General features: G+C 45.6%; 1 protein-coding gene across 1 annotated transcript in view; it reads right to left on the reverse strand.

The window, feature by feature from the left end:
- Nucleotides 1-23,215, reverse strand: part of ascc3 (activating signal cointegrator 1 complex subunit 3) — a 170,428-nt gene that overhangs the window by 67,680 nt on the left and 79,533 nt on the right. The window contains exons 12-14 of the mRNA XM_080857663.1: nt 13,138-13,314; nt 12,660-12,731; nt 1,648-1,782 (exon numbers count right to left, since the gene is read on the reverse strand). Coding sequence (XP_080713789.1) covers nt 1,648-1,782; nt 12,660-12,731; nt 13,138-13,314 — 384 coding nt within the window. The remainder of the gene's footprint in view (nt 1-1,647; nt 1,783-12,659; nt 12,732-13,137; nt 13,315-23,215) is intronic.

Consider the following 23,215-nt stretch of genomic DNA (forward strand, 5'->3'; position numbering starts at 1 on the left):
AATACACGCACACACACACTCTTGCAAATGTATGGTATGTGAGAACGCGCCACTAACTTCGTTTATAACGAGAGCTGACACGTATGCTCGCCGCATCATTCATAACATGGACGCATAATCACCTTATCTACGACACACACACCCCACACACAAACATAAGTCAAAACACCAGCGTTCCCTTGTGCATACACAACACCTCCACACTCCTTCCACAAACACAAACATACGCTAACTCACTCATTCACTCCAACATGCGCACACACACACACACACACACACACACACACACACACACACACACACACACACACACACACACACACACAGACACAGACACAGACACAAACACACGTTTAACACAATCTCCCAGAGACAAGCCACCTGCCCTGCCAAGCCAACAGCACAGATGGCTTCATAACTGGACAGTTTGGGCCAAGAATCACACTATCGGTGCTAAACTCAGACAAGCCAGGATGGGCTACACATTGATCCAATCTGTTTTTCACTAATCTTATTACCATATTTTCTGCTTGACCAGAAAGGACAAATTCCCCCCTTTCCACCTGTAAAGCTTTTTATTATCTTAATTTTGCAAATGTGGACTTGGGAGCTGGACCTTCAGACAAAAGCCTGTCTGTAACGTGAGACGGGTGCTGGTGTGTGCATGCCTGGGAAGCATAAGTGAAGCCGTGCTGGTGTGTGTGTGTGTGAGGCAGGAGTAAAGCGGTGCTGGTGTGTGTGTGTGTGAGGCAGGAGTGAAGCGGTGCTGGTGTGTGTGTGTGTGAGGCAGGAGTGAGGCGGTGCTGGTGTGTGCATGCCTGGTAAGCATAAGTGAAGCTGTGCTGGTGTGTGTGTGTGTGTGTGTGTGTGTGTGTGTGTGTGTGTGTGTGTGTGTGTGTGTGTGTATCAGAGGCAGGAGTGAAGCCCTCCAACATGGCCCAGGCGCCTCCACTGCTCTAGCTCTGCTCTGCATGGTGGGAATCACTTGCCGGGACCTTCAAGAGGTAGGTTCTGCTGTGTTCCTGCGTCTTGGTTAGTGCTGACGCAAGCAGTTCTGGTGAAGCAGCGTGCCTCTCACACACACACACACACACACACACACACACACACACACACACACACACACACACACAAACACACACAAACACACACAAACACACACACACACACTCTCTCTTTCTCTCTCTCTCTCTAACACGCTCCCCTTTCAGCTCTGTGTACTGGAACCTTGGGTGCTCCTGCTGTGGTGGCAGTAATGGTAGGTGTGTGACCTCCATAGTGAAAGAGTGAGCGCAGTGCTGAGCTGCTCCACCATGTGTGTGTCAAGGGTCCCATGCTGAGGGGACAGACACACACACCTCAGGCCTCACAGAGGGGAGAAGGCCAGTACGGATAGACTCCACGAGAAGAATTAGGGGAGAAAATAACAGCAATCATCTACGCTTAGTCCACAGTGTCTTTGATAGAGGTTCCTAGTGCTTAAGTGGGTGACCACAGACAAAAGCTACAAAGAACCTTCATCACTGAGTTCTAAATGGAACATTAACAGCTTTTACTGGAGAATCTTGGTTCCCCGGGGCGGAGAGGAGCTCATGTGCGGGTCCCTTATGGTCAGTTAATAGTGTTTTAGTTCCCTTGTTTTAATACCTGCTTCTCACACTGGCCATAGTCGGGTCCGTGGTCCACTTGGAAAAAGGACACCTCACCCCGGTTCTTGGCCATCTCGATCAGGTTCATGGCTGTACGTACAGTGGCGTTCCTGGCGTGTACAAACACCATCACCTGGAGGAAACACACACACACACACACACAGACAATGTCAGCTGATAAGCACCTGTGAGCTTAAGAACCCATGGCATTATAGTGCTAAGAAAGACTGACTACAGTAAAAAGGTGTGCACATGTTTGCAACAGGACACAGACACACGCACACACACAAACAGAATGTTAAACCAGTGCATTATCGACAATCTTTCAGTCCAATTTTCACGCATGTACAGAAACAGGCATGTAAACAACTTTAACAAACACACACACACACACACACTCAAGGCTGAACTGCAGAGGCATAAAACTCTTTGAAGGTCCATTCTTAAACACATGCACGCACACACACACATACTTACTGCCACATGCACACACACATGCCCTTGTTCTCACAAGGTCACAGTGGTGTGTGAGTGTCTTTTGGAAAGGACAGAAGAGGGGTGTAATTTTCCTATTATACTCAGCTCTGCCCTTGCAAAACAGTCAATACCCCAGACAAACACAATCAATAACAGAAATACAAGACAGTTATGAGATGGTAGCAGAGGACCCGTCCCCCACCCGCCTGAGCACTCCCTCGCTCCGCCTCTCTCTCCAGCTTTCTATTTCACTACCCATGTCCTCTGAGGACACTATATTACAGACACACAGAGAGAGGACACTACATTAAAGACAGAGAGAGAGAGAGATAGAGAGAGAGAGAGGACACTACATTGCAGAGAGAGAGAGAGAGAGAGAGAGAGGAGACAACATTGCAGAGAGAAAGAGAGAGAGGAGACTACATTACAGAGAGAGAGAGAGAGAGAGAGAGAGAGAGAAGACACTACATTACAGAGAGATAGAGAGGGGACATTACAGAGAGAGAGAGGGGGGAAGAGAACAGTGCATTGCAGACGGAGAGAGAGAAGACACTATGACACTATATTGCAGACAGACAGAGGACACTACATTACAGAGAGAGAGGGGACACTACATTACAGAGAGAGAGAGGGGACACTACATTACACAGAGAGAGAGAGGACACTATATTACAGAGAGAGAGGTAGGTATGTGTTGGTGGACTGAGGTTGACCAGAGGAACACAGAGAAGGGTAGTTACAGAAGGCTGTGAAAACATAACTCTTTTCAGTCTGTCTCTGATTGTAGGGCATGAAGGCCTCGCTCTCAAACGCACGCACCCACGTATGCACAACACAGTGTGACATGCTGGTGACCATAGGCATGTAGTGTTGAGTGGGAGTAGTAGGATCCAAGCCATGAGATCGTGGGTTGGAATCCCTGCCGAGTGGAGGTCTGTTACACTGAAGAGAGGAGCCCACTGTACTGTACCTCATCATCATCATCACTATCAGCAGCACCACCACCACCATTCACATCATATTCTTCTTCATTATCATTTTCACCACTACATTCACATATTCTTTTTCTTCTTCATCATTATCATCATCTTCGTCCTCTTTTTCTTCTGCTCGTCCTCTTTTTCTTCTGCTCATCCTCTTTTTCTTCTTCTTCTTCAAAAAATCTGTCTATCTGTTACTAGACCCAACATCCAGCCGCTAATCAGAGGACTCTGGGCCTGGACACAAGTAGCTGATAATACATTTATGATAACTTATTTCAGAGCGGAAAAAAAGCAACCACAAGACAAAACAAAAAGTGTCCTTGAACACCTGCCAACACACATGCAGCTCCCGCCCACAGCAATCTGGAATTGGGTTTGTGTGGTGAATGACAAGAGCTCGAAATAAAGACTAATTTCCCCAACCAGGCAGTACTTTATGCTGGAGAGGACGAGAGGGAAAGCATCTGCTCATCAGGACTGGCAGCAGAGGCCAAAGCAGGTCATGTAGGAAGAGAGAGAGAGAGAGAGAGAGAGAGAGAGAGAGAGAGAGAGAGAAGAGGGGAGCACAGACTTGTTATAGGCCTTTAAGGTACACAAGGGAGACGGAGGTCTTGTGTCTTCCGATGATCTTTAATCTCCGATTTAAGTCCGACTTCAGCAGCACAACTTCAGCTGAGTCCACAAGCTCCCACTCTCTTTTAAGAACCTCTTCCTCTTTGGCAGGACTAAAATAAAATCAAACCGTGGCCTGCTAGTCAATCTGCTCATAATGTCACATATCCGCTGAAGGGGGCTTTCAAGAGCAATCCGGATGAATAGATTTCACTTTTTGAGAGCACTAGCCCAGAAACACACGCCCCCACACACACACGCACGCACGCACACACACACACTCTCCTCTTAGCAGCTGAACTCCACCACTGTTTTATGTAATTACAAGGCATTTGTGTGGTGTTGTTTAGTTAAGCAGCAGCACTGCACTATATCATACCATTTCATTACACTGTAAAAGGGTTGTGTGATTATAATATCATTAGTAATGATGTGCCCTTCCAGATTCCAGGCCCTACCATCAACAAGGCATTCTGGGATAGACTGGCTTATCACACTGGAGGACCAGTCACACGGCAGAGAATGTCTGAGATCCATGCTTCCTGGACAGATGAGCGACGTCGCCTTCCCACACACTGAGGGATTATACTGCTTTTGATACCGCTAGGTGAGCATCATTACAAACGCATGTCTGACGGATGTTTACGTAGTTAAATAAGTAGCAAAAATGATAATAAACATGGTGTGATTCATCATGGGAACACACACACACACACAACACACACAGACTTAGACTCCGCAACAGTAACAGTCCGGTGAGACCTTCTGCAGCAAAATGTTATTTATCCAATTTTTTCACCTCTCTCTCTTCTCCTCTCCTCCCTTCTCTTCTCCTCTCCTCCCATCTCTTCTGTCTGTTTTATCAGTGCGGGGCAGGCAGGGAGTCGTGCTGGCGTATACTGATGGCTCCTAAGCTTATTAAACTTCCGCCGGCCCGCTGTCCGTCGACGCCCGCCACAGCGGTGTGTGTGGGGAGGGGGTACACAGGGGAGGAGGGAAGACGGCACTTCATAAGGAAAATTCCATCCATCACGCCTTCCCCGATGAAATTAATATATGTCACAGCTACTTCTGACAATTTAATATCAGGTTGGGGAGCGAGAGGGAGTCCTGGGAGGCCGAGAGCTGGCCCTGTGCCCGAGCACGAGCACCTCCGCATCAGCATCCGCCACTGAAACACTTTACCATTCAAAACAGGAACTCAACTCACTTCTCTTTCCTCTGCCGCCAACCGCTATGCCAGCTTTGGCCAAATCATTTTGCCGCCGCGCGTGTTTGTGTGTGTGTGTGTGTGTGTTGTGACAGTTTCACACTAGGAAAAGGTGCTTATTTGGAGCCAGCACTCCAGGGGTTTTGTTGTTTAAGCATCATGCCACAGTAATTAGATTGTGGCTAATAGTTCAAAAAACGATGGACGGCTTCCAACTAACGTTAATAGCTTGGAGTGTCCCTTGGCACATCCGAGTCTGTGTGTGTGTGTGTGTGTGTTTTGTTTGGTAAACTCTGGCACAGAAACGACAGGCTGGACTGGGACTTGGATACACAGAGCAGATGGAACCAAACAGAGACCAAATGCAAAACACACACACACACACACACACACACACACACACACACACACACACACACACACACACAGAACAAGCAGACACATTCTCTCTGTCTTTCCATCTTTCTCTCTGTTACTCTCTCATGCAGACATATTTTAACACACACACACACGCACAGAAACAGACACACACACTCACTAGATCTCCCTCTCACTCACTAACTCACACACAGGCACAGAGAGAGACAGACAGACAGACAGACAGACAGACAGACAGACAGACAGACAGACAGACAGACAGACAGACACACTCACTATCTCTCTTTGAGGAAATTTGTGTGTGCATGTGTATATCTTACAGCAAGCCCGGAGCCTGGGGGAACAACAACCGGAGAAGTTGTTCCGTGCCCAGCCGAGGGGGGTGGAGCGGATTAGGAATGATCCTCATTCAAAAATGTCCGCCACTGATTGGTGGAATATTTACACAAATCTATATGTTTATAGAAAGTGTTTGCATTATGCATTATTTATATTTGCTGGTCGTCTGCGCTCGTACCAGATATGGACTGGATGTGTTTACTGTGGGGTGTCCAGCAGGAGCACTAAAGCCCCACACAGCTGTCCTCATCTAGCGATAGAGAACCACACACCTGTTCTCCTCTAGCTCAGCGATAGAGCCCCACACAGCTGTCCTCATCTAGCTCAGCGATAGAGCACCACACACCTGTTCTCCTCTAGCTCAGCGATAGAGCACCACACACCTGTTCTCCTCTAGCTCAGCGATAGAGCACCACACAGCTGTCCTCATCTAGCTAAGCGATAGAGCCCCACACAGCTGTCCTCATCTAGCTCAGCGATAGAGCACCTGCTCTCCTCTAGCTCAGCCATAGAGCACCACACACCTGCTCTCCTCTAGCTCAGCCATAGAGCACTACACACCTGCTCTCCTCTAGCTCAGCCATAGAGCACCACACACCTGCTCTCCTCTAGCTCAGCCATAGAGCACCACACACCTGTTCTCCTCTAGCTCAGCGATAGAGCACCACACAGCTGTCCTCATCTAGCTAAGCGATAGTGTTGTACCTGGGAGGTGATTGTGTGTGTGGTACGGATTTACTTGAAGTGGAACCAGTAAATGGAGTTAAAGAAACAAGGTGTTTTCTCTGAATTTACATGGTAGCAGAGGATGGTTTCTGCAAATTACAAGATTCCGCCGACCTTTGACGAAGGAAAGCCGTATGAAAGCTGGAAAAATGAAGTTGAAATGTGGACACGAGTTACAGAACTTCCAAAAAAGAAGCAGGCTCTTGCGGTGGCTTTGGCGCTTACTGGGCGAGCGTGAGACACAGCTATGGAGGTACCTATCGATGATCTAAACAAAGATGCTGGTATGACAACTTTGTTAAATGCACTTGATAAACTGTTTCTGAAAGAAGAAAAGGACATAACGTATGAGGCATATTCGAATTTTGATCGGATAACGAGAGACAGTAACGTGTCAATGACTGATTACATCATTAACTTTGAGCAACGTTATTTAAGAATGCGCAAATACAACATGGAATTGCCCGATGCCGTTTTAGCTTTCAAGTTGCTTGACACGGCATGCATTGAAGTAAAAGACCGACAGTTAGCGCTGACGGCATGTACGGAATTAACGTTTGCTTCAATGAAGTCGGCACTGAAAAGGATTTTTGGAGGGAAGATGTCAGCTCCAACGATGGGAATTAACCAAGACGTTGCCTACGTCACGACTGAACAGAGGCGCCAGAGAAGCAGACCGTCGTGGTCAAAAGGCGAACAGTCAAAAACACCCTTGCCAGGCACTAACCCTTTGGACAAGCTCGGACGCAGATCAAAATGTGCCATTTGCCAAAGCACATTCCACTGGGCTAAGGACTGCCCACACAAGGGTGAGCAAGTAAAATTAACTGAAGACGTTGATGAGTGTAACATTACTCTCTTTACAAAAGAGTCACCCACTGATGCAGAAATATTTTTGACAGAATGTTTTAGTTCTGCAATAATAGACACTGCCTGCACACGCACTGTGTGTGGAGAGGAATGGCTAGATAGCTATATCAGGGGAATAAGCAAAAGTGAGTCAGAGAAGATGAGAAAGACTGAGCAACGCAGTAATAGACCATTCAAGTTTGGGGATGGAAAAGTGGTCCATTCCACCAGAAAACTGAAAATTCCGGCAAAGATTGGTCAAACAAAGTGCAACATTGAGACTGAAGTTGTTCCAGCACAGATTCCACTGCTTTTAAGCAAGTTGTCCATGAAAAAGGCAGGGACTGTTCTCAACATGGAAAATGACAGTGCAGTGATGTTCAATCAACCTGTACAATTGGATTTTACAAGCTCTGGGCATTACTGTGTGAACATTATGGACACTGGGGGTGAACCCTCTCAAAGTGATGATTGTGTCCTTGTAGCCACTGGAGGTGGCGCCTCTAATGAACAAAGCGATGAGGAAATACTGGCTGTCGCAGAAAACATGAGCAAAGCTGAAAAGAAAAAAATGCTAGTGAAACTTCACAGACAGTTTGGTCATGCCTCGGCTGAACGGCTGCTAAGGCTTTTATCTAGTTCAGGCACAAAAGATGCAGAATGTGCCATCATTCTTGAGAAAATTGTGAGTGAGTGTGACACATGCCGAAGATACAGTAAGATGAAACCCAGGCCTGCTGTTGGTCTTCCTCTGGCATCTCAGCACAATGAAACCGTGGCAGTCGACCTCCATGAACTGAAGCCAGGTATGTGGTATCTTCACATTATTGATCAATTCACGAGATTTAGTGCAGGAAGCATTCTGACCACTAAGGCAGGACCTGAGATTGTTAAACACTTCATCCATGACTGGATAAGCGTGCATGGCCCACCTCAGAAGCTGTTCAGCGACAATGGAGGAGAGTTCAACAATGATGAGGTCAGAGATATGGCAGAAAATTTCAACATAGAAGTAAAAACAACAGCTGCATACAGCCCTTGGAGTAATGGACTGTGTGAACGTCACAATCAAACATTGACAGAGATCATACAGAAATTGAGAAACAGTAACGACTGTGACTGGGACATTGCCTTGGACTGGGCGCTCATGGCAAAGAATACCATGCAAAATGTTCACGGCTACAGTCCTCATCAGTTGGTGTTTGGACAGAACCCTAACTTGCCCTCCGTGCTGACTGACAAGCCGCCAGCCTTAGAGGGCAGTACAAAAAGTGAGTGGGTAGCAAAACACATCTCTGCCTTACATGCAGCAAGAAGGGCATTTACTGAGGCAGAGTGTTCAGAGAGAATAAGGAGAGCACTGCGTAAACAGCTACGTAGTACAAATGAGAGATACGAGACTGGTGACAAGGTGTACTACAAGAGAGTAGATTGCCCAGAGTGGAAAGGACCAGGCACTGTGATAGGCCAAGATGGAGCAGTGGTCTTTGTCAGACATGGTGGTACCTGTGTTAGGGTGCACTACCTGAGACTTATGAAAGAAAAAAAAAACTTGACAGATGCTGCAGAAGATCACACCTCTCTTGACAGTGACATGGATGATACAGGAACAGGAGTACTCACAGGGATGGAGACTGAAACACACCAAGCAGATGATGACACATGGATGCAAAATGCCATAGAACTGCGAAATGATGTTCCTCTGAAAACAGGGCAAATTCTGAATTACAGAGATGGCCGTAGTGGATCTTTACACAGAGCAGAAGTTCTTGGTCGAGCAGGTAAAGCTACCGGCAAATACAAAAGTTGGTACAATTTGCTATACATTGAACCAAGCAATGTTGCAGGCAAGACTGATTCAATCGATGTATCAAAGTTGAATGACCTTCAGATAGAGCCACCTGTGATGACAACAGATAACAGTGAGGATGTGCTAATAACAAAAGATGTGTCATTTGACATAGCTAAACAGGAGGAGATAAAGAATTGGAGTGACAACAAAGTGTTTGAAGTTGTTCAAGACAAAGGACAAAGAAGCATCAGCACCCGATGGGTATGCACTCTGAAAGAGACCTCGGCCGGGATAGTACCTAAAGCAAGGTTAGTGGCAAGAGGTTTTGAAGAGCTTCAAGTGTCAGAGCTACAGAAAGATTCGCCAACATGTGCTTCTGAATCCCTTCGACTACTTTTAGCTGTCATCTGTCAAAAACAGTGGACACTACATTCCATGGACATAAAAGCTGCATTCCTACAGGGAATAGAGCTGTCACGTGACATTTACATCAGGCCTCCCCATGAGGCAGACTGCAAAGGAACATTATGGAAGCTCAAAAAATGTGTGTATGGTTTGGCAGATGCCTCACTGTACTGGTACAACAGAGTGAAAGAAATAGTGCTGGAAGCAGGGGGCAAAATGTCCAAAGTAGACCCCGCTGTTTTCTATTGGACTGACAAAGACTGTGCTGTTACTGGGGTACTGGCATGTCATGTCGACGACTTCATATGGGGAGGCACCCAAAGCTTCTCTGAAACAGTGATACCTTACCTCAGGTCAGTCTTTCAAGTGGGGCGTGAAGAACATGATCGTTTCTGCTATGTTGGAATAGACTTTGTGACTGTAAATAATGCTGTGCAGGTTCATCAGGAGAATTACACCCAACACATGCAGCCCATACACATGGCTCCTTCACGAGCTGTCAAGCAAGACTCTCCTCTTTATGAAGAGGAAAAGGATCAACTCCGATCAAAGATAGGTCAGATTCTCTGGGTAGCAAGACAAAGCAGGCCAGATGTCATGTTTGATGCTAGTAACTTGGCCTCTAACCTTAAGAATGCAACAGTGCAAACGATTCATGAGGCAAACAGAATAGTGTGTAAGCTTAAATCCAAGAAAGTAGTGCTAAACTTCCAACACTTGGGAAGTGAGAGTGCTCTCAAGATTGTCATGTTCAGTGATGCCTCTTTTGGAAATCTTTCCGATGGAGCCACTCAAGGAGGTCATTTAATTGTTTTGATGGGAGAAGATGGTACATTTTCACCACTCTCTTGGCAATCAAAGAGAGTAAAGAGAGTTGTGCGAAGTACACTTGCTGGAGAAACATTGGCAATGTCTGATGGAATAGACAATGCAATTTTTCTAGCCACATTGTTCTCTGAGCTGACATCAGGTGGCGCTGCAAACGCACCACCTATAATCTGTGTGACAGACAACCATTCGCTTGTTGATGCACTTAAGTCTACGAAGTCTGTCTCTGAGAAAAGACTTCGCCTGGAGATAAGTAGCATAAAAGAACTTGTCCAAATGAAGAGGATTGAGCGTGTGTTGTGGAAAAACACAAAAGACCAACTTGCAGACTGTCTTACCAAAAAGGGCGCATCAGCTCATATGTTACTCAAAGCACTGAGTGATGGACAATGGAAGCTTGACTAAACTGAAATCTTAATTTTGTACAGTTGTTATACCTTTGCACTAAAGTACATTCAGAAAATGTTTAACCAAGTTAGGCTATATATTTGCAATATGTTCACTTTTGTTATGTTGTTACCTAAAGGGCACTGAGGTGCTGTAAGAATATTCAGGTTACACTTTGACTATGCCCTGTGATGTTATGCTCACTTTAATATGTAATCCTCAAGTTTTTTTTATTTAAAAAAGAGAGTGAGTTTGTTAACTATGTATTTCTGGTTATAATACTTTTACTTTGATAGGGACCGGATGTTGTACCTGGGAGGTGATTGTGTGTGTGGTACGGATTTACTTGAAGTGGAACCAGTAAATGGAGTTAAAGAAACAAGGTGTTTTCTCTGAATTTACAATAGAGCCCCACACAGCTGTCCTCATCTAGCTCAGCGATAGAGCACCACACACCTGTTCTCCTCTAGCTCAGCGATAGAGCACCTGCTCTCCTCTAGCTCAGCCATAGAGCCCCACACACCTGCTCTCCTCTAGCTCAGCCATAGAGCACCACCCACCTGTTCTCCTCTAGCTCAGCGATAGAGCACCACACACCTGTTCTCCTCTAGCTCAGCGACCACACACCTGTTCGATAGAGCACGGTGCTCACAACACCACGGCATATGGGTTAAAAACACAGGGACCAAACCACTTTACATGGTGACATGATAATTCAAATTAAGTAAGGAGTCCAAAAAGACAAACTGCCTTTGATTCCCTAATGACATGTAAACCTGCCCAGCGGCCATTAGCCTGTGTGGCATGGCAAATGGATCTGGGCTTCTAGTGCTTGTCGAGCTCAAGAATCCCAAGTCTACCTCTGTGCAATGAAGGCTGCTGTCTAATGCCCTCCTTCCCACCATTTGAAGAAGTTGGCGGGCTGACTGTCCGGCGACCATTTTCTGTCTGTGCAATAAATAAAGACGACACAAATGGAAATGGAATCCTCCGTAATTTAGTGAGTCACCTCAGCCACACACTGCTTTCTCACCCCATTCTCTAGCTCTTTCTCTCTCAGGGAGGTGAGCTTTCCCACCCCAGTCTCTGCCTCTTTCTCTCTCAGGGAGGTGAGCTGCCGAGCACTTGAGAGATCTCTTGATATTTGGGCTCTGATTTAGACACAGGACACTCATCATGACGCAGGGAACGACAGAGCTCAAGTACTCCACCGCCCGGCCCCTGCAGTCTGGAACCCAGTGTAATCACTTGGCTTGGGAGAGGAAAAACAGCACGCATGTTTTTTATTTATTTCGCTTTTTTTTGTTGTTGCAAGTGGTGTTGATGCGAGCGCTTTGGCGCTTTAGTGTGGTCTCCTCGCCTCCGTGATTTATGGGATGCAGAAATTGAGTTTGTCCGGAGTCACAGGGCGCAAATTGCCACTGGAGAGAGAGAGAGAGAGAGGGAGAGAGAGAGAGACAGAGAGAGAGAGAGAGAGAGAGAGAGAGATAATGATAGAGAGATAGAGAGATAAAGAGAGAGAAAAAGAGACAGAGAAGGGGGGGGACGAGAGTCACTAGTTCCGTACTGGCGACCTTCGGCGAGTCGTTTGCTGAGCTGGGGGAACCGTGAGGGCCGGATGGTGACGCTTGGCTTGTGATTAATACCCCATTAGCCTTGACTGAACCCAGGCCGTAGATCCAGTCCCGTGTCGCAGATTCCAGTTTTTCTGCTTTGCGCCATCAGGCCACTCAGGCTCCTTCAGGCTGATATACGGCAGGAGTGTGTGTGTGTGTGTGTTTGTGTGTGTGTGTGTGTGTGTTTGTTAAACTGCAGAGAGATATCGGTGGAGACATCATACATAGAAACACACCCAAACACACACACACACACACACACACACACACACACACACACACACACACACACACAAAGTGCACACTAATGGGACTGCTCCATCTGTGTAAACATGGGCGTCTTGTGCATAAAAACAAACACACACATAGACACAGTGTTACATGTATGAGACATCTGGGGGTGTTTACCTGGTGTCCATTTCTGATTTGTTTCAGGACATTTTCATAGCACACCTCCTCCATGTCGTGCAGTTGCTGGATCTAAGAGATAGGAACAAAAGGACACTATTTCACTATTCACTTAAGTCTCTACCACTTTATTAACCACCGGTATCTTTCTCGGTGAAAGCCACACTGTGAAAGGCTCTGGCCATTTCATCTTTGTGTCAGTCTAAGCAATGTGCTCTTAGCATGCACGGGGGTCTTTGGGTTAGCTTACACTAGGTGTCAAGGCTAACACACAGCAGTTGCAGACAACCACAGAGAGACAAATATTTCATATATTTGATCAAGTCTAAAATGTACACCAAACCAAAAAGAAAACAAATGTTTAATAAACACATTCATAATCCCAATATTATCAGATGATGGGGTGTTTGTGTATGTGTCTGTTTATCTGTGTATGTGAGTGTGTGAGTGTGTGCTTGTGTATGCGTCTTTCTTTCACCTTGCCGGTGGCCTTGACACCAAGGAAGCTCTGTCCGAGGGGAACGGGTCGGAAGCGGCTGTCGAAGTAGAAGAGGCCGATGTAGGGGTTGACGTGCAGGAAGGAGGCCACGTCCAGGTAGTTGGGCAGTGTGGCCGACAGGCCCAGGATTCGGATCATGCTCTGGGTGGACTCCACCTGCGCACAGGGAACCAGACGTCCAAAGAGGAGATGTAAGCAAGGGGAAACGTGACGGAGTGGGATCACATTTTTCAACTTTCCAGAAGCTGGACACACACACATATGATGATACACAACACAGCTTTTCCCACCACTTTTCCCACAGGACATGCTACGACGTTGTCAACAGGCCCCTAATCCAACAGTTCTGGCAAGACGTTGAAACTGTACAGGGCTACATCCAGTGGGCTGTAAGTAAACGCTGTTTGCTGTTTTTACTGAGGTGGGATTCATTTCATGATGGCCAATTCACTTAGCCCGCTCATATTTGTTTTTAAAGCCTACAAAGTGTCTATACGACCAAGTAACTGCTTTAAAGAGACTGTTGAAGAGATGCAGTGTGAGTGTGTGTGCAGGTGTATGCGTGTGTGTGTGTGTGTGTGCGTGTATGTCTGTGTGTGTGCGTCTGTGTGCGTGCGTGAGTGTGTGAGCGTGCGTGTGAGCGCGTGAGAGAGAGGGAAATAGAGAAAAGAGAGAGAGACTGCCCTGACTCTGTGTCCTGCTGTAGAAGGGGCAGATAACATTAGTACGACTGGTTACTATGATATAGGAGCTGCCCGCCACTGCAATCAAATTATTAGCCTACACTGCAAACCCTATGCCCACGAACACACACACACACACACACACATACACACACACACACACACACACACACACACACACACACACACACACACGCACACACACACACACACACGCATAGTCTCCCACTCTCTCACGTACACAAATTCAAGCACATAAATACACACACACAAATGCAAACACTCACAGGGACACACACACACTTACATGCACAGCACCTGACGGAGGAGCAGCCCTTCACGCTAATGAAGTGTGCTCGAGTCATTAGAACTTTGGGTAATATGGTTTAGGAAGCACAAGATGAGTTTTTCCCGCTCATCTGTTAACCACCCACACCCTGTCACACAAACACACACACACACACACACAAACAAACACACAAACACACAAACACACACACAAATGCCTCATGGTCTGCTGTAAACTTTACTCCATTTATCAGTAGGTTTTGCCCCTCTCTCACACCTATGCTATCCACTCATTCACTCTTGCACACACAAACACACACACACACAGACACACACACACACACACACACATTACATCTCTTGTTCACTCTCTTGCACTGTGCACAGACACCTCTCTAGTTCTCTGTCTTTCCCTTCTATCTGTCTCTGTATCACACACACATCTATTTAATACGCCTCTCAGTCTGGTGCGGCGTGTGTTTGAACACAGTGTGACAGTTTGAGTGAGAGGCAGGCCAGCACACTGTGTGTGTGTGTGTGTGTGTGTGTGTGTGTGTGTGTGTGTGTGTGTGTGAGTGTGTGAGTCAGACTCCACCCTAAGTGCATCCTCTCAGCCAAAGGTGACTAGACAGCTGAGGCAGCCAGACAGCCTTAGTCTCTGAAACTTAAATTCACTGCCGAGCCCCTAATACTAATTCAATCTGACCCAGACAAAACACACCTAGCTACGCCGGGTTGATATTTAACTCCAAAAGAAGGGGTGGGTGTGTGTGTGTGTGTGTAAGAGAGAGAGAGAGTATCTGTGTGTGAGAGAGTGTGTGTGTGAGACAGTGTGTGTGTGTGTGAGTGTGAGAGAGTGGGTGTGTGTGTGCGAGAGTGTGTGCTTGTTTGTCTGTGTATGCGCGCGTGAGATCCTGTTGAGGGTATAAACAACTAAATAAGTACAACTAAAACATTAGCTGACACATCTCTAACCTCCACAGTGAGACATTCTTGTAGTTTTCTATGGAGCATCCAAGGTGCTGGGCAGTATGGTTGCCATGAAAACAACTAATGCGAAGGGGGGGGGGGGGAGGTGGCCCTCACAAACACACACACAAACACAAACACACACAAACACACACACACACACACACACACACACACACACACACACACACACACACACACAAATCACCTCCAAACCTCCAATCCACCGTTGCCGTCGGCGGACCTGCAGTGCTTTCCCACGAAGGGCGATAGTACTGACAGAGATCCAGCCAGTTGGAAAACAGAGTAATTGGTTCTCCAGACACGAGGAGCTGAGCGGGGAACAATGGCAAGGTGGTGTGAAATAATGTAGGCTGTGAGGCTTGATATGGAGCCACACCGTGAAAACGGCTCTCCTGCTTTCAAGGCCTGGATTACTATGCAGGGGAAGCATCCCCCGCTACCACGACAACAATTTATTATCCCACAAGCTTCAAAAGAAGACTTTCACAACCCTAACCTTTCCAACATGGACCCAGCCACCAACTACCTAGGTATAGTTTTGGCCTATTGAAGACTTTCACAACCCTAACCCTTCTAATATGCACCCAGTTACCAACTACCTACGTTTAGTTAACACAGAAGATTTCTGAGAAATTAGGCTGTAATATCCATTAATATCTAATATCCATTCATTTAGGTGTTTTCATCCAAGGCACGTTACAGTCCGTATGTCCATTTTCATCCGTACTGTTTGGGTGCTCCCTGGATGTCAATCCCATGACCTTTGCATTGGTTTGCTTTACCAGTAGAGTTGCAGGAGCACGCAATGAAATGCGACGGCACCGAGCACAAACTGCCTGCAGTGTGATGCAACAGACGTTCCGCGTGCAGCCCGTCTGTGGAGCCTGTGAAGTCGTGGCCTGATCTAGACGGCGTGCTCGTTGGCATGCGCGCCACGGAGCGAGGGCCTCGCCGCGTTATTTTGGTTTTAAAGAGAACCGTGAGGGCCACTGAGAGCTGCTTCACCTGAGAGCATCAAAGCGCATATCTGATGAACCTCCAGCTCGGGCTCCATGCGCAAGCACCAGCAACAGAACCATGTCTGCACTTCAAATCAGTTTCATTACTATCAGTCCTGACACTCCAGAGGAGGGAGTCGGTGAAGGGGAGAGAGAGGGAGAGAGAAGGAGGAGAGGAGAGGGAGGGAGTGTGAGAGAGAGAAAAGGAGAGGGAGAGGGAGAGTGAGGAGAGATAAAGATAGAGATGAATCAAAAGACGAGGTGAGGGGCAGGGACAGGGGAAATGGGGAATGATGATGGGGAAAGAGACAGAAAGACAAGGAGGGAGACAAAGAGGAAGAAAGAATGCGAGAAAGAGATATATGGGGAGAGAGAGAGAGACAGTGTGAAATAGTGTGAGTGAAAGAGAGGGGGGGAGAGAGAGAAATAAAGAAGGAGAGATGGAGTGAGAGAGAATGATAAATAGAGACAGAGAGAGGCAGTAAGAGAGATAAAGAGTGTGAGAGAGAGGGAGAGAAAGAGTGAGAGAAAGAGAGTGAGAGATCTCAGGAAACAAGACACCTTTTCAGTCTAGGAAACACCAGTCTAGAGCATTTATCATGCTATGATTATCTTGGCCTGAAACGCAGCGCCTCAGTGAACTTTGACCTTGCATTGAACACACTGAAGGAAAAAGCTTGTAAAGCTCTCTACACTACTAAAAGAAATGTCTATAAAATTCAAATTCCGATTACATTCTGGTGCAAGATTTTTGACAGTGTCATTATGCCAACTGCACTGTATAGTGTGAGATATGGGGACCACTCAGAAGCTAGACTACACTTGATGTGCTCAGGGTTCAAAGACAAACAACCACAAATGCATGCAGGGCTGAAGTAGGCAGTTTCCCACTGGCATTAAACATGCAAAATAGATCCTTCAAATTCTGGATGCATCTAAAATCAAGTGCAGAAAAACAATTCATTCAATTCACAATTCAATTTCAAACATTTCAAACCCAAGAGGCCAGCTCTGAACGTTGTCCCTTCTGTTGGCTGGTTCTGAAGTTAACTAATACACTTACCTAGCAATCTCAGACTAACACTGCTTCCCAACGTCAAATCATAGCAAAACTAAATATGAAACAAAAAAAACATAGTAGGAACATTGGGGCAATCAAACCATTCACAACCCAAATTATAACGATATCTAACGTTTAATCTCTACATTGCCATAAGGTAAGTCAGATACAAAAAAAAACAAAGAAAACAAAAACGCATTTGTGGTCAGAGTAAGATTGAGACAGAGATGCACTTTCTCCTCCCTGTGAAAAATTCAATTAAATAAATAGCCCCACTCTTTTAAGAACCTTTCAAATACGGTAACAGACTTCCATTCACCTAATAACATGGACAAACTGACACGAATACTTGGAGAGGGGCAAACAATCTCCGGTGATTAGCTCCACCATTAAATGTTTGATCTTAGGTATGTCGAATCTATGTGTTCCTGTTTATGTGGCTCTTCTCAGTTAGATTCTTTGTTGTCTCCCATATACTGTTGTTGTTGTTTTGTTTTTAATATAGCACTATGCTTTGGCAATATATGAACGGTCATGGCAATAAAGCTACTTGAATATGAATTTAAGTGAGACAGAGAGAGAGGGGAGAGAGAAGGAGGAGAGAGAGGGAGGAGAGAGCAGGAGAAAGAAGGCGAGAGAAGGACAGGGGAAAGAGAAGGAGAGAGAAGTAGATGAATCAAAGACGAGGTGAGGGGCAGGGAGAGGAGGGGAATGATGATGGGGAAAGAGACAGAAAGACAAGGAGGGAGACAAAGAGGAAGAGAAAATGAGAGAGAGAGATACAGTGTGAGAGAGAGTGAAGGAGAGAGGGAGGGAATGTGAGAGAGGGGGAATGTGAGAGAGAGTGAGACAAAGAGAGCGACAGTGTAAAATATGGAGAGAGAGACAGTGTGAGAGATGGAGAGAGAGAATGAAACAGTGACAAAAAGAGCTTTGAGGATGGCGATCTGAAAGCGGTGCATGTTTGGGTGCTAAAGAGAAGAGCAGGTCTGACTCATACCCAGGCTCTTTCACATCACATGAGCGGCTGAACCAGGCAGACTGGAGCAGAGGCCGCTGGACTACTCTTTCTTTCTCTCTCTCCGTCTCTCTCTCTCACACTCTATCACACTATCTCTCTCTCTCTCTCTCTCTCTCTCTCTCTCTCTCTCTCCGTCTCTCTCTCTCTCTCTCTGGGGGACCCCACCACATGGAGCACACACTGCCCTCTTTCAGACAAGCATGAGAGATGAGAGAAGCACTTCTCTGCAGTAACAGGCAGTGAGACAGTTCTCTCACTCCTGATGAAAAAACAACAACAAAAAACCCATGTGACTACAGGTGCATCTCAATAAATTAGAATATCATCGAAAAGTTGATTTATTTCAGTAATTCTATTCAAAAAGTGAAACTCATATATTATATAGATTGTTTACACACAGACTGATCTATTTAAAGTGTTTATTTCTTTTAATTTTCATTATTATAACTGCCAGCTAATGAAAACCCAAAATTCAGTATCTCAGAAAATTAGAATATTGTGAAAAAGTTACATATTGATGACCAATGGTGTCACACTCTAATCAGCTAATTAACTAAAAACAACGGCAAAGGCTTCCTGAGCCTTTAAATGGTCTCTCAGTCTAGTTCAGTAGGCTACACAATCATGGGGAAGACTGCTGACTTGACAGTTGTCCAGAAGACGATCATTGACACCCTGCACAAGAAGGGTAAGACACAAAAGGTCATTGCTAAAGAAGCATGCTGTTCACAGAGTGCTGTATCCAAGCACATTAATGGGAAGTTGAATGGAAGGAAAACATTTGGTATAAAAAGGTGCACAAGCAACAGGGATAACGACATCTTTGAGAGGATTGTGAAACAAAGCCCATTCAAGGGAGATTCACAAGGAGTGGACTGCAGCTGGAGTCAGTGCTTCAAGAGCCTACACGCACAGACGTATCCAGAACATGGACTTCAACTGTCGCATTCCTGTGTCAAGCCACTCTTGAACCAGAGACAACGTCAGAGGCGTCTCACCTGGGCTAAAGACAAAAAGGACTGCACTGTTGCTCAGTGGTCCAAAGTTCTATTTTCAGATGAAAGTAAATTTTGCATTTAATTTGGAAATCAAGGTCCCGGATTCTGGAGAAAGAGAGGAGAGGAACAGAATCCAAGTTGCTTGAGGTCCAGTGTAAAGTGTCCACAGTCAGTGATGGTTTGGGGTGCCATGTCATCTGCTGGTGTTAGTCCACTGTGTGGTCCAAGGTCAGCGCAGCCATCTACCAGAAAGTTCTAGAGCACTTTGTGCTTCTCTCTGCTGACCAGCTTTATGGAGATGCAGATTTCATTTTCCATCAGGACTTGGCACCTGCACACACTTCCAAAGGTACCAGTATCTGGTTTAAGGACCATGGTATCCCTGTGCTTGATTGGCTAGCAAACTCGCCTGACCTAAAACCCATAGAGATTCTATAGGGTATTGTGAAAAGGAAGATGCGAGACAACAGACCCAAACACACAGAAGAGCTGAAGGCCACTATCAGAGCAACCTGGTCTTCCATAACACCTCAGCAGTGCCACAGACTGATTGCCTTCATGCCACGCCGCATTGCTGCAGCAATTCATGCAAAAGGAGCCCCAACCAAGTATTGAGTGCTGTACATGTTCATACTTTTCAGTAGTCCAACATTTCTGTGTTAAAAATCCTTTTTTCTATCGGTCTACAGTAATATTCTAATTTTCTGAGATACTGAATTTTGGGTTTTCATAAGCTGTAAGTTATAATCATCAAATTTAAAAGAAATAATCACTTGAAATGTATCAGTCTGTGTGAAATGAATCTATATAAAATATGAGTTTCACTTTTTGAATAGAATTACTGAAATAAATCAACTTTTCGATGATATTCTAATATATTGAGATGCACCTGTATGTAATGTGCAAAATGAAATCATTTTGGATGATTTACTCCCCTGGATTTCAGAACTGAGAATCTCCATATTCATGTTGTCCATGATTTTGAGACTCGACTGACAGGTGTGGTGGAAATCAACATGGTAACCACAATTCAGAGCTTTGTCTCAATTTGCGTTCTTCCGAACTTAAGCTTCCTATTCTGAGCGCATTAGTGCGTTCACACTGACTATTCTGATGTATGGTGAACTCAGAGTTTGAAGCGCTGGACACTTCACTCCCTCAATAGTCTCCATCTTGGCTACATAGTGAAAAGGGAGGGTTCACCAACCTCTTTTTCAATGGCGGTTAGATGGTGTTGCACTCCTAACTTCCAAAGTGCACAACAATTGTATGCGATTCAAGACACTACCTTGTCGGAATTCATACACTATGCAAGTAAAAATATAGTAGAGCGTGTTATTATGGCAATGTGCATTGTGGGTAAAAAACAAAAAAAACATTGGTGTTGCATAAAGCATGATGAAGCATGCTGTCTTTTTCACGTCATAACTGTCAGATTTCATTCTAATGATAGGTGTAGTGACGGCACATCGCCAAACTCTGTCTCAGGGCTCACTGACACACACATACACACAACAAACAGTCTCGGCTCACTGACATACATACACACACACACAATGTCTCAGGGCTCACTGACACACACACACACACACACACACACTGTCTCAGGGTCTACTAACACACACACACACACACACACACACACACACACACACACACACACACACACACACCCACAGTCTCAGAGTGCTCTTTTCTGTAAGGAAGGACACAGTAATGATTTTTCAAAGGGATGGGGGAGGACATCTGGGCACAGACACTGGAGGGGTGTGAGAGAGGGTATTAGACAAGGGGAATGATAACTAGGCTAATAAATAAACGTGAAGAAAGAGGGAGGGAGAAAGAGAGAAAGAAAGATGAATATTTCAGTCATGACTAGTCTAGTGGTTAGTGTGAGACTGCTCTCTATGTTTTACACACTATTTTGTTGGGTCCAAAAAAACTGAAATATTTTAGAAGAGGAGGGATACACAGGAGTTAGTGTGGAGGGTTGCTGTATTTGATGTAAAAAGCCACACACATCCATCCTGTTGTTATTCTATCAGGTGTTCCATCTTTCTTTCTTTCATCTTACTCTCTCATGCAGTCTACCAACACACAAATCACAAACACACACACACACACACACACAACTTTTGAAATCTGTTTGCTGGAACTCCCAGGTGCTCTGGATCAAAGCTAGCGTGTAAGATAAACCAATCTATGATTCTGCAAACAGAATCGATCTGGTCAGGGTAACAAACAGCCTCCCATTTCTGCACTGACGCAACACGAACAACCTGGTGCGCTAGTTTGGGAACGGTCCCCTACCATCTATCCTACTGCATGGACAAACATGGTTGTGTGTGTGTGTGTGTGTGTGTGTGTGTGTGTGTGTGTGTGTGTGTGTGTGTGTGTGTGTGTGTGTGTGTGTGTGTGTGTGTGTGTGTGTGTGTGTGTATATGTGAGAGTGTGAAAGAGAGAGACAGAGTGTGTGCTGTTGTATTTGGTCACACGATTTTCGAGGCTCACAATGTGATGACAACAAATTCAAGATTTATGAGAAATACCTATGGTTTGGAGATTGAGGGAGAGAAGGGGTCAGAGAGGGGGAGACAGAGGGAGGGAGAGAGGCAAAAAGAGATGGGGGTAGAAAGAGAAAATGAGTGGGAGAGAGGGAGGGAGAGAAAGAGGTTTTTATAGGCTTTATAGAACCAATATTCAAATCCTTACATCACTGCAAACCTATGAGAGAGACAGAGCAAGAGAAGAACAAGATGGAGAGGTAAAGAATGTGTGTGAGGGAGAGATAGGACCAAGATACCAACTCAATAAACCTCACAACCAGCACCAATAATGGAGTCCTCGGGTAAAATGACTGATGGCTTATACAGTCTCAACACACACACGCACACGCACACGCACACGCACACAAGCAGACCCACACACACACACTCTTTCCTCCCCACACACACTCACGAATAACACACCAGCACAAACAGTTCCCATCCATGAGAAACTGCTAAAAGCTTAAAGCTTGTGTTTACATATCAATTTTTCGATTTTTATATGTCATCAAAGAAAACAGGCCCTGAGGGGCGAATAGAGAGAGAGATAGAGAGAGAGAGCTTCTTCTCTCTCTGTGCCAATGTTTTATGGATGAGGCCATTCAGCTTTCTACTTCCACAGGCAACAATCTTGCTTACCGTGCGCCAATCAATAATTCAAAGTCTCTTAAAAGACAAAAATACCAGCAGATGGTAGGGACTCAGTTCCTACGCGGACACGGATTAAGGGGCCTAACTGGAGAAGAAGGTCCAGGAGGGCTATGCTGGCTGTTGTGGTTTTCTTGTGATCTACAAGAAGAAAAAAAGAATCTACACAAAGCTACCACATCTTCAATTTGAATGAAGAAAGTGGCTTTTGAGGTAATGGCGTGGCTGATGACAATTTAATAGCAGCAAATAATGACAAACTCCAGTGCGGCTCTGAACTATAAGGGCTTCAGATTCCCCTCTGATGGATTCTCTCTCAAGGTTCGGAATGTGAAATGCATACAGAACAGACAGACTTGATGTGTTCCATCATTAGTCTAAGCCATCCGTTCCCAAACTGGGCTAAGCGTACCCCCAGGGGTACGCAAAGTGGTTCAGGGGGTACGCGCGGAGAAAATTTGATTTGCGATTTCAAAGTTAAAAAGCCCATTACATTTTCGAACTGAGCTATAAATAGATATGAAATCTTAAATAGTCCGAATAGCCAAGTTGCATTGCTATAAATACTCATGTATACCCATATTCAGCAAAATAATTACACTTCCAAAAATAACTACAGGTAGGTTAGTGACCTACCCTGACAGTTTGAAGAGTTATAGGCTGAATATATGCGCGGGGGGAGGGGGCGTGGCAGCGGCGGTTAGTGACCTAGCCTGACAATTTCCCAGTTTCAAGTGTTATACGCTGAATATGTGGGTGGGGGAGGGGGCTTGGCAGCAGTTACAAAAATGGGGAAAAAACAGGGGGGAGGGGCGTAGCTGG

The sequence above is a fragment of the Sprattus sprattus genome (genome assembly GCF_963457725.1).
Source record: "Sprattus sprattus genome assembly, chromosome: 19".
NCBI classification, from domain to species: domain Eukaryota; kingdom Metazoa; phylum Chordata; class Actinopteri; order Clupeiformes; family Clupeidae; genus Sprattus; species Sprattus sprattus.